This window comes from Uloborus diversus, chromosome 6 (assembly GCF_026930045.1).
Source record: "Uloborus diversus isolate 005 chromosome 6, Udiv.v.3.1, whole genome shotgun sequence".
Taxonomy (NCBI): domain Eukaryota; kingdom Metazoa; phylum Arthropoda; class Arachnida; order Araneae; family Uloboridae; genus Uloborus; species Uloborus diversus.
In genome coordinates this window covers 4,520,339-4,538,768 of record NC_072736.1, presented here as the reverse complement: position 1 = coordinate 4,538,768, position 18,430 = coordinate 4,520,339, and the positions used below count along the sequence as shown (strand labels likewise).

Sequence of the window (18,430 nt, the reverse complement as noted above, 5' to 3'; positions counted from 1 at the left end):
TCTAAAACAAAAATTGAAGAGGGGAAAAAAGCCAATACATATATGAGAAAAAAAAAAATAACCGTACATTTTGTTGATTTATAATATAAAACCATCTATAATAGTAAGAACGTCTTGTATGAAATATATTTTTCCCGAGAAACTATAATCCAAATAATGATAATAATAATAACTTTAGAAAAAATCATGATATCAAAAAAAAAAAAAAAAAAAATCCTAACTGTCATAAATGCAGACGAAGAAATATTAATAGTCTGTAATCGGGGATTGTATATTATGTTGTTGTCGTGTCTCGTGTCGAATGCGAAAGGTTTAGCTGCATCCAAAAGTCTTGATGAAAAAATCTGGTAATTCAAATTGAATATAAAACACTAAAATACAGGGGGGGGTCTAGGTTATGGCGCTGACTGCGCTATTGAAATTTTTAGGGGATGGTGGTGGTGTTTTGAGGGGTATTTGTTTATTGGGGGGGGGGCTCTTGCTTTTGGTAGGAGGGAGTCTTTGCGATATTTGGGGGGAGGGGCACCCCTGCAACATGTAAAAGGTTTGTTGGGCTAATTGAGCTTTTGGGGATGAGAGCAGTCATAACAGAGTATACAATCTTCCATATTAGGATTGGTAATGTAAAAACCAACCTTTCCCCCCGCTCAGCTGTAACTTGTAATTATAGCAACAATCTCAGTATCAAAGACATATTCCAGTTTTTTTCTCTTTTTCTTTAAAATTACAATTTAATAAGCATATGCTTAAATAAAAAGTTTTATTTCTTCATTATTCCTTATTTATTTATCCATTTTTTCTAGGTATTGTTTTCCAAGACCCAATCTTAAGATATCTTCAAAACAGTACTTTTTTAGATTTCCTTTTCAAAACAAGCAACTTGTAACTATGATTACATAATTTCATCTTTATCTTCAAGATTAAAAAGTCAAAACAGCAATCTTGGTTATAAGAGCAGTTTAAAATGCATAAATACTCTGCTTCTGTAAATGTATATTGAAAAATATTCATAAAGGGAGTAATATTTTTTAATCATCGTTTCACTTCAGCTGATAAAGAACTTTAAACGTTCAACCCAAAGGAAAGATTCTAAATTGAAGAAGAAATGAAAAAAGGAGCAATCGGGGCGAAATGGAAAATCAAATTTTGGAAACAATTTCCCAGAAATTACCAGGCTTTGTACTTTTTTGTAATTAGTTAATCAATATCAAATTTCAATAAAGAAAAAAAAATTCTTACAAATTAAATTCAATTGAAATTGAATAATGACAGTAGGTAACAAATAAAGAATTTAGGGGTAAAAAGGGGGAGGAGGATTTTACAGCAAAAGAAGACAGAAAAAAAATTACATTCGTCAGTGGTGTACCTAGCATGGGTGACAGACGGGGCGGTAATTTGTGATGTCACCGCCCCCCCCCCCCTTAAACGCAAAAAAAAGGGGATTGTATATTCTGTATAAACTTCAAATTCATACAATTTTCAGAAACAAATAGTACTTTTGTGAAACAACTAAATTTTAAGTGGGATAATGTACAAAAGACAAATAAAAATTATGAACGCTTTTTATATAATTTGCCCTAGACGCATTTGTGCAGGCCGTCAAGCGGTCAAAACCAATAAAGGGGAGTAGAAAATTCATCGCTCCTTAATTTTTTCAAATGCATTATTTCTTGAAAATGGAAGTCCCCGATCCCCCCCCCCCCCCCGCCCAACGTATTTCCTAAGTGATGGATTTGGTTAAAAGAAAATGAAATCCAGGGAAATAAACAACCTTAGCCGAGAATGCATTTTTATTCATAAACTGACATCTTTTGCATTGAAAAAGGAGCTCTTAATGTCTCCAAAACACGTGTCTGCAATTTAATTCGGATATTTGTGTACAGTCGAACCTCGTTAAACCGCCAACCTTAGTGACGGGCCAAAAGTTGGCGAAATTCGAGGGTGGCGGTTTAACGAGGTTTCCCCTATCCTTCATAAATGCATGGTTTTAAGAAAATATAGTTAAAAATATGTATTTTCCTACCCAATTGATCTTTGAATCATAATAGAAAATGGATACTAAGACAATAAATAAAACGAACAAATATTTAAAAGATAAACTTACCGGCATGAACCAGTTTAATGTTTAGAAAAATAACTATCTAAAGTGCCCTTTTTTTTTTGTCGGGTACATAACTCATCCACATTTTTTTCAAGACGGAGTACATTGTTAATCATTTATTTCTCTGTCAGTTTTTTCGTTTTGTTCGAAGTAGAGTAAGTTTTTTGACGTAATCCTGTGCTTCTTTTCCGGTGATTTTTGGTTCTGATTCCTCTTTGTCACAATCCGATTCGCTATGGTCTGATACTTCAGGAGCTTTAAAAAAATTAACTATTTCTTCATCTGTCAACACTTAAAATATTGGCTCGTCATGGTCAATGTTTAAAAATTCATCCGCGTTCATTTCAAGGCTAAGCACCTTATTCGCTTCTTGAAATGTTTCCTTAAAAGCTGTGATTGCATGGTCTTGAAAAATCTGTTGGTCAACATTTGCATCGGCTCTTATCAATTCGGTATGTTTCTAACAGTTTTTGATTTCACTTACACAATCCCAGGCTCTTTTTGCAAAGTAAATTGCAACGTAACATCACATTTACGATTTTCATTTATATCCTCCACGGTTTTCTTTACCAAAAACCGTCTGTAATGGGCCTTAACCGATTTGATGATGCCAGCATCCATTGGTTGCAGAATTCCTGTGGTGTTCGGTGGCAAAAATCGGTCGAGCCAACCGAAAGTTTTCAACGTTCAGTTCTTTGCCAAAAATTTTTGCTTGTTCCTTTATAACTTCATCAGTCACAGCACCGTGATTTTCGTTCACTTGGGTTATCCACATGAGTAGAGCATTTTGCAAATTTTCGTGCTTCCCAGTTTTTATCTTCTTGACTGTATGTAATGATTTCTCTAATCCTAACCACTTTTGTTTCTCCTGCAGAATATCTCCAACGGTTCTTCGGCTAATTTTTTTTCCCAGCATATCGGAGAAATGATTGGCAATAGATTGGCAGTCTTAACTGAGCTGATAAGCTCAGGTTAAGAATTCTTAGAGACGTTGAAAACAATGCTCCTTGGGGAACTGAGCTTCGCAGGGGACGGCTTAATGGGTAAATGGCCAGAAAGTAGAGGTGGAGCTGAATGTTGACAGAGAGCGAAAGAAAGCTGTACAATTACCTGGTGACTAATCTAGGGAAATTTGTTAAGGGCAACACATTGTGGGCAACAAGAAGTGGCAGGTGCAAGTGATGGCATATGCATGATTTCTGTGTACGTAGTCACGCTCTAGTAAATGGTTGATCTCCTACTTTGAACTGCCTGACATTCTTTGAATAGAGGGCATTGTATAGTCTTATCTTCCTTAGTCCTGCTTTCAATATGGCGGTTTAAACAGCTTTTTTAACATGCTTGAGTATATAGTTTCCGTGGAAAATCAATGGCGGTTGGCGGACAGTGAGGTGGCGGTTTAATGAGGGAATTTGTACTACATTCCAATACGGAAAGGTTTTTTTTTCAGTCTTTCTTGGCGAACTAAGAGGGTGGTGGTTTTTCGGGGGGCGGTTTAACGAGGTTCGACTGTATTATAATGTTGTGAAAGTGGGTTTAAGTCTTTTAAGCATTGAAAATTTGTTGTAAAGCAAGAAATGTTGCATATATACCTATTTTATGTTTGCAGTTATAACTCTCCCCCCCCTCTCTACCCCCCTGCACCATTTTTGGGGTTGGCCCCATCCTAATTCGTTTTCTTCGTACCAATACCATTCCTTTTAGAAAAACCAACTCCCGTAGTTTTATTACGAAAATTTCGCCGAAAACCACTTTACCCCCCCCCCCCCCACCCCTTCTTCCCTGCAAAATGTTTTTGCAAAACTCCCGTTTTAGTGTCACAAAAATTGAACGGAAAACCACTTGCCCCTCAGTGCAATTATATGACCCCCCCCCTTTTCCCTGCACCATTTTCAGGGTTGGCAATATCCTAATTCGTTTTCCTCGTGCCAATACCTTTCAGAAAAACCAACTCCCGTAATTTTATCAAAAAAATTCCACTAAAAACCATTTGCACCCCCCCCCCCTCTGCACCATGTTCGGTGTTCGCAACATTCAAATTAGTTTTTCTGAAATGTATTGGCAAGCGGAAAACTAACTCCCGTTTTTGCGGCACGAAAATGGAACGGAAAACCACTCCCCCTGTGCAGTTACGACCCCCCTTGCCCCCTGCACCATTTTCAGCGCCGGCAAAATCCTAATTCCTTATTTGTTATCCTCCTGCCAATAAATACCTGTCAGAAAACTTACTCCCGCAATTGTATCACAAATTGAATAGAAAACCACTTGCCCCCCCCCCCCCGGGCAGTTTTACCCCCCCCCCTTCCTGAACCATTTCCAAAATTGGCATCATCTAAATTCGTTTTCCTCGATCCAATACCTTTCAGAAAAACAAACTCCCATAATTGTATCACAAAAATCGCACAATCTCACCTACTTCGCGGCAGTCGAGATTTCGCTCGCAAGTAAAAGCGCGAAAAGTCACTTTTTCCCCTTCTTTTGGAGCTTAGAATACGAACTTGCGAGATTTATACTGCGAGACTGCGATTTTCCTTAAAGCGCCATCTAGTGAGACGATCAGAACTAATCTCGCAAGGGGAATTTCGAGCTTGGAATAAGCACCCAGATCTATGCCAATAATCAATAGCGGGGCTAAGTAAAGAGACATACTAGGATCTTCATCACAAGTAACTTATGTGCTGTGAATCATTCTTTTGCTTATATCTCAGAAACTAGACTACTTAGAGACTTCGGAATTTCACAATTCTTGTATCCTCTCTGTTGCAAAGAAAACTTCTTGGATACTAAATAACAGAATTTTTTAAAAAATACTAAGCACTTATCATAATGCACTCAAAAGGATAAAATAACTTTTCTGGGTCAGAAAGGACAATTTAAGTGTTCCTGTAGTTTTCAATTATTCCAAGAAAAGTGCGCTTAAGGCATTTCAAGTCGAACTTTCCCATTAAGAAAACTATGCATGCTTCAACACTCAAATTTATGATTGAAAGCTAGATAATGATAAAACATTCTCTGCATGACCTGAGCCTTACTTTTATTCGTTTGTGAAGTCTTTTTCTTGGAATAATTGAAAACTACAAGAATACTTAAATTGTCCTTTCTGACCCAGAAAAGTTATTTTATCCTTTTGAGTGCATTATGATAAGTGCTTAGTATTTTTTAAAAAATTCTGTTATTTAGTATCCAAGAAGTTTTCTTTGCAACAGAGAGGATACAAGAATTGTAATAAAATTTAAACGGTACAATTCTCGCAAAAAGAACGTAGAATCTTAATGGTCAGAAAATAACTTGACGTAAAATTAGGCTTGCCATTATTTTTCCTTAAAAACACAAAACAGCGTTGTTTCAATTGAAAATTTTCTGACTTGAAGTTCTCAATCCTAAAAATACAGACAAAGTAATAATAGCAATGCAAGAGGATGTGATATCTCATCAAAAACAACCCTGTTGTAAAAATTTCCTCGCCAAGAAAACCTTTAACTTTTCCGCACAAAAAAGAAGGCCTTCACACACATCCTAAACCCAAAAACCCTCAGCCTTAAAAAGTTATGATACATATCTGGTTTGCCCGCCAAGTATCTCTGCCAAACTATCATCCTCCCTCTTCTCCTCTTTCCTCACACCTACTTCCATTAGAGCCTCATCCCACCTTAAACTCCTCAGAGATATGGATAGATCCTTAAAAGTGTTTATCTTGTTTGGCGGGAAGCCTTTTGCTCATCAAGCAACCACTTCACTTTGAAAAGCTTCCCGACAAACAAGATAAACAATTTAAAAGATGTATCCATATTTCTGAAGAGTTGAAGGTGGAAAGAGGGTCTAACGGAAGTAGATGTGATGAAAGAGGAGAAGAGGGAGGATGATAGTTTGGCAGATACTTGGCGGGCAAACTAGATATCATAACTTTTTAAAGCTGAGGGTTTTGGGTTTTAGCGATGTGTGTGAAGGCCTTCTTTTTTGTACGTAAAAGTTAAAGGTTTTCTTGGCGGGGAAATTTTTACAACAGGGCTGTTTTTGATGAGATAATCCATACCGGTGAAAAGACATTTTCGTGTGAAATCTGTTCAAAGGCATTTCGTCAACATGGAACCTTGAAGGAACACGTGAGAGTCCATACTGGCGAAAAACCCTACTCATGCGACTATTGTTCAAAAGCATTTTCCAGAGCTTTGTATTTAAAGGCTCATGTGAGAGTCCATACTGGCGAAAAACCCTACTCATGCGACTATTGTTCAAAAGCATTTTCCAGAGCTTTGTATTTAAAGGTTCATGTGAGAGTCCATACTGGCGAAAAACCCTACTCATGCGACTATTGTTCAAAAGCATTTTCCAGAGCTTTGTATTTAAAGGTTCATGTGAGAGTCCACACTGGCGAAAAACCCTACTCATGCGACTATTGTTCAAAAGCATTTTCCAGAGCTTTGTATTTAAAGGTTCATGTGAGAGTCCATACTGGCGAAAAACCCTACTCATGCGACTATTGTTCAAAAGCATTTTCCAGAGCTTTGTATTTAAAGGTTCATGTGAGAGTCCATACTGGCGGAAAACCCTACTCATGCGACTATTGTTCAAAAGCATTTTCCAGAGCTTTGTATTTAAAGGTTCATGTGAGAGTTCATACTGGCGAACGGTTGCATTCGTGTGAAAGATGTTCAAAGACTTTTTGTACAGCTTCTTACGTAAAGGAATCCATAAAGGCGTAAAGGAATCCATGCTAGAAGAATCCATAAAGGCGAAAATCCTCATTCGTGTGATTATTGTATAAAAACCTTTTTTGACTTTGTACGCTTAAAAACAGACGTAAGACTTGCGACCTACAGACTGATTTCCGACTCGCCGAGACGGAGAACACATTTCTTCTCTTTTTTTCTTACAAAGCAATCCTTACTAAAATAATAAAGCGAAAGTGGCTTTGTTTGTTTGTTTGTAATCCTTTCACGCCTTAAATACTCAGTTGATCATAATGAAATTTTGAATGCACATTGTCTGGAGGTACGGAATAGAACATAGACTAACTTTCATCCAAAAAAAAAAGTATTCCAAGATTTTTATGTCAATTTTACAGAAAGTCATTAACTTACGAGTACTCATCGAAAAAAAGTCATATTTGTTTGATTTTTGCAGCATGTTTAAGCCCTTAAAAAGCTATAAAATATGAACTTTCCCCGAAGTTTGAAGGATAACTAGAAATTCCAATTCTTCATTTCAATTCCATTTCATGTTCTAAAACGAGGCTTATCTTTATTTTTGAGCAATCACGATTGCTTATTGTTCTCACTTGACTGTTTTTGGAGTCCTATCATTTTATTTTCCCCACCGTGGACCGGCTCCTCACGATGCTGCTCCTCTAGCGAAAGCCGTCTCCAGGTTGCATCCATGTCCTACACACACGCGCATACATACGCAGCTACACACACACACACACGCACACACACACACGCACACACACATACATACACCTACACACACATACACACAACTACCCACACATTCATGCCTGCACACAGATTCAAGCACATATGGCTACACACACATACACATACCCCCCCCCACACACACACATTCATACACACAACTACCCACACACTTATGCCAGCACACAGACACAAACACACATGCCTACACACACGTACACATACCCCCTACACACAAACACACACTCCTACATACACACACTCGTGATTGCGAAAAACATAATTTGAATTCAAGATGTCAAAATTCAAATTAATTTTTAATTTTTTTAAAGTATTGTCTGCGGTTTCTGGTCGCGGAATCAAAATGAAATTCGCAACTCCAATAAACTATAGGGAGCGCTGCAGCCACTGTCTTATGGCGGATAAAAAAGGTAAAACAAACAAATGCAGTAACTTATAACTTGCTTTGACGCTTAGTGAATGACAATAATTTTTCCTCGTGTTTGTGGGAAGCTTTCTTTTCTTTTCTTCTGAAATTACTAGTACTTAAAGTCAATGCTTTTTACTTCAAACTATGCTTACTTTTACTTGCTTGACTTTATTCTTGAATGAAAAATAAATAGTATGTAATAAAGTATTGTTTGGCGCAGTGTAACCCTCAAGGGCTCTTGCGCCATAAAAATCAAATAAACCAACCAACGAACAAATCAACAGCAGCCATTTCCACAATGTTTAATTCGATATTCATCAATTCTTCATTGAACTACATTTTCATTGGGGCGATAAGACTGACAAGAATAACATTTAATACTAGAAGACTATTTATATGGCAATACGGTTGGTTATCAATAGAGGAAGATGATATTTCTTTGTTTTGTTTGGCTAGTGCTAATTGTTTTACATTTGTAGCTGAGTCATTTCTCAAATTGCCAAATCGTTTAATTTTTAATTTATTCTGTTTCGTATGTTTCTAATTTTTGAATTAAATGATTTAATTTTGTCAAGCTATGTAAATCATCAAGAAAATTCTCATGGAGATATGGTGGTAATTTTCTTCTTAAATGAACTTAAATTATTTCTTTAAACTTATCGAATTCTGTAATCTTTTTACCATTTTCATAAACTCATAAAAATGATTTAGCTGCAAAGCGAAATCTCGCCAATGGTTCTTTGCTCGCGCCCTAAAACTATGACCCTAAACAAATTTTTGGTGGAACTCCCCAGCCGATAATGTAAGCGATAAAGTAAAGTTGGCGCACTATTTTGACGAGGAAATTTTCAGCTTTTGTTTTTGCTAATTCAAATTCTAAACATTCTTTCTCGGTTAAACAGTTTTCATTTCGTTCTGCGAAAATATTTTCAAGAAAATATTTTGCATACTGTCCATTTCAACTAAATGCTGCAGTAAAATAAGGTTAGATAAATTAATTATTTTTAAATTAGGCTTAGATGAAAGCGAGAATTCTTCAGCTAATGTTGTCAAATAAATGTTCCTTTCGAGCTTTAGATTTAAAAAAAAATCCTCATACTTATACGAATTCACACAAAAAAAATTAAAATGTTACCTGGTAAAATTTGATCCTCTTTCAAAGAAAAATGCTTCGAACAGACGAGCATATTCGTTGTTAATTTCATGCCAATGTGAAGTTTGTTAATCCAGAGTTCTTTCTTGTCTACACTTTCGCTATTTACGACAACCAATTCACTTTTTAAAAGTAAATAATGAAAACTAACATTAATTTGAGAAGTTCGAGAATACTATTAAAGAACAAAACAGTTTCTGTTGCTGAAAGCAATCTAAGACACATCGAATGCGTTAATAAATACTCATAACAAACTGCCTATGTTTACCTCAGCACACACACGTGGAACGCAGTGTTTTACTGTACAATGTTTCTGTAGTTTTATAAATTACCGCAAGGTAGCGTATTCGAGCGCTGGATTGCGCATAGATTGTGTGTATATATTTCTGTGTTGAGTTTTTTTTTTTTTTTTTTGATCTTTATACATTTTGTAATCATCAAAATAGCTGTTTTTTTTTTTTTTTTTTTGGTACAGGACCTTAAAAGTCTCTACACTTCTGTGCTTTTTTTTAATGCACATTGATTCTTTTCATTTATTTTCAGTGATAATCTGTACTGAATGACAGTGGATTTAAAGAAGAATTTTGTCGCTCTACATTACTAGATTCCTCCATATGGACATTCAAAAAAGAATTTCTTTTGAACTAAATACAGAGCAAATAAGTTTTATCCAAGTTTTTGTGCTTAAAAATGAAAATGATGAACTGTATGTTTGTTAACCAAGCCAGTCGTGAGCAACAAGTAAGATAATATTTTGGTGACAGTGTCAAAGTGAACGTTGTGTCAGAAGCTCAGACTCTCATTTCGGGATCTCAGGAATTCTCATCAAGCTTCTGAAGTGGCTGCCATTTTCGCTAGATAACGATTTATTCATCTAATTATCACTGACATAAACTTATTCTCTAATTCCACTTTAAAGATAATAATTTATCAGTTGTGCAAGTAAAGGAAGATGCAGTGAAGCAAGCGATAGGATGCTAAAGCTAGTCAAGTACTCCTAAAAGGACCTTTATTCGAGCAAAGTCATTGCTAATCAACAGACCTTAAAGTATTCGTGAATTAGTACTGCTAAAGAAAGTGAAGTGACTACCTGATCCTAAACTTCTCTTTGATTTCTCAAACATTTAACTAACTCTTCTATCTCTCAGTGAAAGGAGATTTATTGATGGAGTAAAGTCATTGCTAATCAACAGACCTCTTAGTATAACGTGAATTAGTGCTGCCTAAGGTAGCGATTAGCCAACTCTTCTTGTCTCGGTAAAAGGAGATTTATTCAAGAAAACTCATGGCTAATCCACAGACCTCGACTATTTTGTTAATTAGTGCTGCTAAAGGAAGTGAAGTGACTACCTCATCCTAAACTTCTCATTGATTTCTCAAACATTTATAACTAACTCTTCTATCTCTCAGTGAAAGGAGATTTATTGATGAAGTAAAGTCATTGCTAATCAACAGACCTTCTAAGTATAACGTGAATTAGTGCTGCTTAAGGTAGTGACTAGCCAACTCTTCTTGTCTCGGTAAAAGGAGATTTATTCAAGAAAACTCATAGCTAATCCACAGACCTCGGGCTATTTTGTTAATTAGTGCTGCTAAAGGCAGCGAAGTAACTACATGATTCTAGACTTCTGACCGACCTATCAAACATTTAACCAGCTTTGGCGTCATCATTACAATACAAAGCTTTTGTTTGTTGCTGTTTTTATTTAGAACCTTGTAAATTCAGTGAATGTTTGCTTGTTTCAGTTGTTACACAGAAGGAATAATTTCAGTTTAAGGATCGACAGATTGTTTTGAATTAGATTAGGTTTTAAGAAAGGAAACCTTTGAAAGAGTGAAAAGAATCATTTAAATTATGTGCACTTATCAGGTTTTATGGGTTCGTCTACTTACGAATCCACATCTATAAAAATGATTTAAGGTTCTGTGACAAGTGTTCTTTATAACAGTTCCTTTACTGAAGCAAAGTATGGTAATCGACACATACAGAAACCGACAAAAGTGGACATGGACATTCTCTTGACTCGATTAAGAACACTTTTTGTGGCATGGTGTTTGGAAAAGAATCCGAGATTATTCCTTTTTGAAACGAATCATCCTGTTGTGTGAAAACCATTGTTTCTTCACAGCAAACCACATTCGACAGAATAAAAATTTTTTGATGCCATTTTCTGTATCAAAAAATAAATAGTGAAACTAAAGAAATGATATACTCTTTGGGTTTCTGGTGAAAGGCACTTTCGGCCGACTAAAGGATCATTTATTTCTGGCAAAACCTACATTTTGGTAAATTTTGAATAGACGCAAATTTATGATTCAGCAATGGCATCTCCTTCAAAGATCCATGGGGCCGGCAAACAGTTTGTGTGTGAAACTTGTTCAAAAATATTTTCTTCATGTACCAGTTTAAAGACGCATATAAGAATCCATACTGGCGAGAAGCCGTATTCGTGTGACTATTGTTCAAAAACATATTCTTTTCTTTCAGACTTAAAGAGACATACAATTGGCCACACTGGCAAAAAGCCTTTTTCGTGCGAGCATTGCTCGAAGGCATTTCCTACAAAGTCTGAGTTAAAGAAACATACAAGAGTCCATACCGGCGAAAAGCCATTTGCGTGTGATTATTGTTTAAAGGCATTTTCTCAAAAATCAATACTACAAACACATATGAAAGTCCATACTGGTGAAAAGTCCCATTTATGTGAGTTTTGCCCAAAGACTTTTGCTAACGCTTCACAGTTGAGGAATCATACGAGAACCCATACTGGCGAGAAGCCATTTTCGTGTGAAATCTGTTCAAAGACATTCCGTCAGCGTGGGACCTTGAAGGAACACGTGAGAGTCCATACTGGCGAAAAACCCTACTCGTGTGACTACTGTTCAAAAACATATTCCAATCTTTCAGACTTAAAGAGACACATAATAGGCCATACTGGCAAGAAGCCTTTTTCGTGCGAGCATTGCTTAAAGACATTTGCTACAAATCCTGAGTTAACGAAACATACAAGAGCCAAACATCTCCTGCGAAAAGCCACATAGTACAGTAAAAGTTGAGCCTAGGGCCGTGGTAGCCCGATCGGTAGAGTGCCGGATTCGGGGCCGGAGGGTCCTGAGTTCGAACCTCGGTGGTCGAAGACCCACCGTCGTCATTAAAGGAGACTGGGCGACGTTAAATATGCTCGTGGTCTCAATGTCCTCCAAGTGAAACGATATCTCTGGGGGTGCTAGCACCAGGTAGCTATTAGCTCCTGGACCAGTTCTAAATTCTCATTAACTGTTCGATCCGGTGATGGTGCTGCCATCTATCGGTATATAAAATAATGGAGGCAAGGCACTTAGTATGCAGTCCTCGACATAAATACAGTTGTAGTCAGGTGTGACTCTGAATAGGAATAGGAATAGGAAAAGTTGAGCCAAAAAATCGCCAAACCCAAACATCGGAAAAAAAATTTAAAAAGAAATTAATTTTAATTCTGAAATTTTGAATTCAAATTATGCTTTTCGCAATCACAAGTTGCGACACGACCCTACTCATTGGAACAGAGGTTACTAGAAACGGCTCCTGCCCCCCCAAACCTGCCCTTCCTCCAGGGGGCGGTTACGTGTGTATAGTGGTGCGTGTAGGCGCGCGTGCGTGCATGTGTATGCTTGTGTGTGTGCGTGGACCTGTGTGCATGTATGTAGGCGTGTGTGTGAGTTTGTGCGTCAGTGTGCATGTGTATGAGCGTGCGTGAGTGTAGGACATGAACACCACCGACCAGGAGCAGCGGATTCCGGGGGACAGTGCTCAGGACCAGAGACCCCTGGTTCAAGCTGAAAAAGGAACCAAACGCGGACGGTAAAGTGAGAACAATAAGCAATCGTGATTGCTCAAAATTTTTTTTTTAACCTCTTGCAAACTACTTCTTACCATACCAGCAAGAAGGTGTAAAAAGTCCCAGAATTTTACTTGTCGGGTTCGGGGAGAAAAGGGGATGGCAAAATAATCCTCTTTTTTAAAAAAATAATTTTATTACTTAAAAAAAATACTCAAAAATCGCAAGAACCACTCTATAATAGTAAAATAATAAACTAATAGACAAAAATGCTAACTAACCCGGATTGCACAGGTGGCGGAGGAGGGGGGGGGGGGAGCAGCGGCGCAGATTGCATCATTGCAATGTTTAAGGCAGTTTTTTCAAGATGTATTTTTTTTCTTTTTTGAGGGCTTTTATTCTGGAAGGATTCTCCGTAACGATTGAGGGGTGTGCCACAGTAGGGTGGGGGGAGGGAAACACTGTAATTTGCATTCTAAAATCAACTATTGCACTTGAGTTCACGAAATTTTTTTATTGATTTTTAAATTTTCCGAAGTACAAAATGCCACGCAATGATAAGTAATGTCAGAACTCAGAAGGCTCATCCTAAATAGATCTAAGCGAGCTCAGTAACTAATTTAGTTGTGACTGGGGTTATTTAACTGTATTTAAAACTAAATCCCTGTGCAGCCTAAAAAATAAAATAATAGTTTAAAAAACTAAAAAAACACGCTTTCGTGGCAAAGTAAACTAAAAAGTGAAAAATAATCTTTGGATGATAGTAGTTGACCAATCACTTAATTTTAATGTAATACAAAAAAGCGTGGGGTGCTGTCTATTTACATTTTTGCTTGGACAATAAATGGAAGAAATTCCAGCACCCCACGCTTTTTTGTATTACATTAAAATTAAGTGATTGGTCAACTACTATCATTCAAAGATTATTTTTCACTTTTTAGTTCACTTTGCTACGAAAACGTGTTTTTTTAGTTTTTTAAACTATTATTTTATTTTTCTGTTAAGTAGTCTTACAGTTGAAAAATGTATCCAGAATTGACGAAATCTTTATATATGTTACGGCCAAAGTCCGAAATCGGCCAGTTCGCGAATTGGCCAGCCAATTCGCGAACTGGCCAACATTATCAAAAACGTACCGGCCAAAGCCCGAAATTTTCTTCATTTCGGGCTTTGGCCGGCCAATTCGCGAAGTGGCTATGGACGATCGGCCAAAGTACGAAGAGAGAAACCAAGACCAGATTGTGCTTCCCTGTTAAAAATGTAGCATTTTAAAATAAGTACTTTTGTGTACAGTTTTTTTTTCTTGAAGTTGACTTGTTTCACAAAGCATTTTAAAATAAGTACTTTTGTGTACAGTTTTTTTTTCTTGAAGTTGACTTGTTTCACAAACGAAGTTCACATATAAGGGATACCATAAAAATATGATCTCATGTCATTCTGTTTCTATATTAAAGCCATAATAGATATTATTCAGTGACAGTAAATGATGTAACAACGTGATTGCGTAAAAAGATTGGATTTGCCCCCTTCATATGAGCGAATTACATCTTAAATAAATGCGTTGTGTTAAGTGTGCGAATACAAAGGTTAATTGAAGCAGTGAGAAGCAAGGGATGTAAGTGGACATTTTCAAGTTTTGAGCAAAACGACTATAAAGATAACGTCCTAGGTAGGCTTTCATTTAATTTTTTTCTCTAAATCATGCTGTACAGCAGTACCTACCAGGGCTACTATTACTATCTCTTGCCCCAAGACAAAGGAGGGGCTCACCTACCATTTGTACGCGTTATCTCCAAATTTTTAATTTTGTCACATACATCCGTTTACTTTTCACTGCCTCTATTGAATTAAGGATGATTGGCAGTCTTTTTCTGCTCCATAGACCTAATTTTAAAGATTCTAGATCATATTGTACCAAGAAATATTGTTTCAAAAGATTTTAAAGTATTTTGCAAAGCCTCAATACTAAGGGTTCATTAAGACAAACATAAAGAAAAAATAGCTTTCTTGTTAATATTATTTAAAGAAATTACTTTGATGCCGCGTTTTGTCGAAAATTCCTCTACATGTACTTATTAATATTTTATACATAAATGTGATTATGTTTATTTTAATTTACACTTAGTATTGTTTTTTTCCCCTTGTAAAACAGTTCGTATTTTTATGAATCAATATTTCGGAAGGGAATGCAATCTGGAAAACTTAGCATATTTTTCTTATTTTTTCTTTTTACATTAAGGAAAGGTTGTTCTTACTGTCAGGGCCGGATTAAGCCAGCGCGGGGCCCGTAGCAAATGTTTCCAAGGGGCCCTCATTTTCGAATGATATAGTAAACAATATAGCACTTCTTCATGGAGACGGGAGGTGTACTTATAACACGCATGAATACATAAATGTGGATGTAATTTTAGAGCTTTACCATGGTTATGATCCCCTTATATTGCCCCTCGTCTCCCCGTTACTGCACGTTTTTAACTTTTAATTCCAAAAATGCAATTTTTGCACGATATAAAGGGAGGGGGGTCAGGGGCTTACACCCGGAAAATTTTCGATATTTCAATTCTAAAAACTCAATTCTAATGGCCCCCGATGATATTAGGAAGAGAAGATTCGGAGGCCATTATTTGAAGAAACTGAAGTCAAAGAACGCGATTGCATCCTATCTTAGGTAAGATCAAAGGAAAAAAAAATTTGGGTTCACAGCGATTCTCCAGGCAGTTTTTTAAAATCGAAGTCTTAAATAAAACTGTACATTATCCTTAATGACGTTGTGGAGAGAGGAAAGAGGGGTGTTCAAGGAGGTAACATTGGAAATTTTTTGAATTTATTATCTGTTATTAATCTAAAAACACAATTTTAAGCAAGAATTCTCGAAATTATATACTCTGAAAGGGTATTATTTTACGTTCTTTGGTGATTTTGGGGCGGATTTCGCGAAAAAAATCCTCTGGAAATTTCTTGAAAATGAAGTCGTGAAAACGTGATAGATAGTAGGCCATCGCGGGTAACGTTTCAGTATGGGATGGAGTCAGGCACTCTCCGAGGCAACCTGGAAAATTTTCGAAGTTGAAGTCTTAAAAGTACATTTTAGACCATTGTTAACAATGTTGGGGGTGGGGGGTGGAGAGGTACACTCCCACTGAAATGTTTCGAAATTATAGTCCAAAATACGATTTGTAATTGATTGTTATTAGACGACGTTGTAGGACGGAATCGGGCTCGGGATTACACCCACGGGAATTTTTCGAAACTGAAGTTCCAGAAAGCAGTTTTAGCGGGTTTTCGATTATGTTAAACAATTTTCTTCCTGAATTTTTCTGAATTTCAAGTTTGAATAAAAACATTTTTGGCTACCTTTCGTGATGCAAAAGAAAGGGGTTAGGTTCGGGGCATGGGTGGCAGAATTTTAGTTCCCCTCCACTCAGAGGAAAAAATTAAAAACGATATTTAAAGTCTTTCTTCTACACATAACGATTTTAGTTCATCAAAAAATAATATTCTCTTAACAATTCATTTATTTCGCTCAGCATAAGTGCGAAGTCTCAGAATCTTTTTCTTTTCTTCTATCATGATCTCTTAATTTTGCTCATTGTTGTACAGTTCCGGATCTACGTCCTCGTGTCACGGGGTGGAAAATTTTGATGGTAACATAGAGAGTTTAAAGATGACTAATAATTACATTTTCAGGACTCCAATTTTGAAAGCTTTAAGAAGAAAGCCACTTTCAAACAATTTATGGATGGTAACCCTTTCCCCTCTCTTGTCTAACATTACCAAAGAGAGCCTTAAAATGCGGTTTTAGGATTTGTGCTTTAAGAATTTCAGCATCCTCCTTCTCCTGCTAGCAACAAAAATTGCTTAAATTTGAGTTTTTAGACCCTAAATTCCAAAAAATTTCGGAGAAAGCCCTTGAACCATCTCGATTTCAAAAAAATTCCAAAGGAGAATACCCACCTACTTCCCTAGCTTCTCAACATTCTGGGGAAATGGCTCCAAACCACCACTCTTTCCCTAAAGTTAGAGCTAAAGATAGTCTGCGTCTTGATGATTTCAGTTTCTAACATTTTGCGAAGCAAACCTGTACCCCCCCCCCCCCCCCCCCCCGATTACGTCTCCAGTGATAATCTAAAACCACGGTTTGAAACTTGAAGTCAGAATTGTTTCTGGGGGAGTTCAAACCCTCATTCCTTTCTCTAATCTACCCACATAGCATGAAATTTTGTTTTCAACTATGCCATGGGTCGATCCCTCAAACCATTTCCTCCCCAAAGATAGCCTGAAATTGACTTCAGTTTTGAGCACAATTTCAGGAAAGAACCCCTTCCCATTTCACCTATTGTTATGAAACATCTAAAATTTTCTTTTTTTAAGCTTGAATAGCTGAAAGTTTTAGGACCCTAACTCTTCCTTAAATTTCCTGATACCTTAAAATTGACTTCATTTTGAAAAAGAAAAAAAAAAAAAATCCAGAGAAAACTTAATTTTCCGTTCTCCAATTTTGCCTAAATTTGTTATTTTTAAGTCAGGTTTGAAACTTTTCTGACCCAACGGAGCTTTTCTCCTTCCACTAAGAAAGATCAACTAAAGTTATGTTTTTAAGACTTCAATTGGGAGAAATTTCTGGAAAGCAAGCCATCGAAAAAGTAAGATTTTTAATTTACCTGAGCATTTAGAAAAGCTAAATCTAAATAAAAGAAAGACAGAAAAATTTAAACAGGTTAAAGTACGGAAAATATTTTTCTGGATTTTTTTCTCATGGCGCGGGGCCCCCAGAAGCGCGGGGCCCGTAGCATTTGCTACTTCTGCTCTATGGCTAATCCGGCCCTGCTTACTGTCATAGTATTTATGTTAATTCTTCCTTTTTTTCAAATAGTTTTTACTCACGTTTTACTACATTTATTTTATGTTAATCTGATTGTGTGTATTTTAACTGAATTTCTTTTCGTCTTGCTGTACTTGCAATGAGTATTTTAATTTTAAACTTTTTCTTCTAGAGGATACGGAATGATCATTTATATAAATTGTTCTGTATTTGAGCTAAATTCTTTTTTCCTAAGGGGGATGAAGGAGCAAGATTTTCTTTTTGTTCTAACAACGTGTTTTTAATTACCTTCTTTTTTCCTTACACACAATATTTTGACTCAGAACTATTTAATACATTTAATACTATGGCAAAGGTGCACTTAAGTAATAGGAGCCAAAGTTCCCCCCCCCCCCCCCCCCCCCGTTCTCGCTTTAAAGCTTTCAGGTATTTTTTGATGAACTCACAATCACCCCTGATATTATTCATGCAATAAGTCACTTACAAAACTTGTGCTTCCGACAATTACTCGAATATTTGGATTCTTATCACTACTATTTTATGGCTATTTTTTTTAATCATGATTAATTTTGACTTGGAGATTTTCTCTGAGATATGGTTTTGCAAAGATTTTTTGAAGTTTCTAGTGTAATAGAAACTAATGATCATACATCTACCCTTATTGGGAGTAAGGGTGGTAGGGGGATCTTAAA

The 18,430-nt window shown here is 36.6% G+C and overlaps 1 protein-coding gene across 1 annotated transcript in view; it reads left to right on the top strand.

Moving 5' to 3' along the window:
* LOC129224164 (zinc finger protein 431-like) overlaps positions 1 to 17,924 on the top strand; it is a 51,798-nt gene extending 33,874 nt beyond the window's left edge. The window contains exons 4-6 of the mRNA XM_054858581.1: positions 6,535 to 6,766; positions 11,587 to 11,784; positions 17,911 to 17,924. Of these exons, the coding sequence (XP_054714556.1) occupies positions 6,535 to 6,766; positions 11,587 to 11,784; positions 17,911 to 17,924 (444 nt within the window). The remainder of the gene's footprint in view (positions 1 to 6,534; positions 6,767 to 11,586; positions 11,785 to 17,910) is intronic.
* Positions 17,925 to 18,430: the final 506 nt, after the last annotated feature.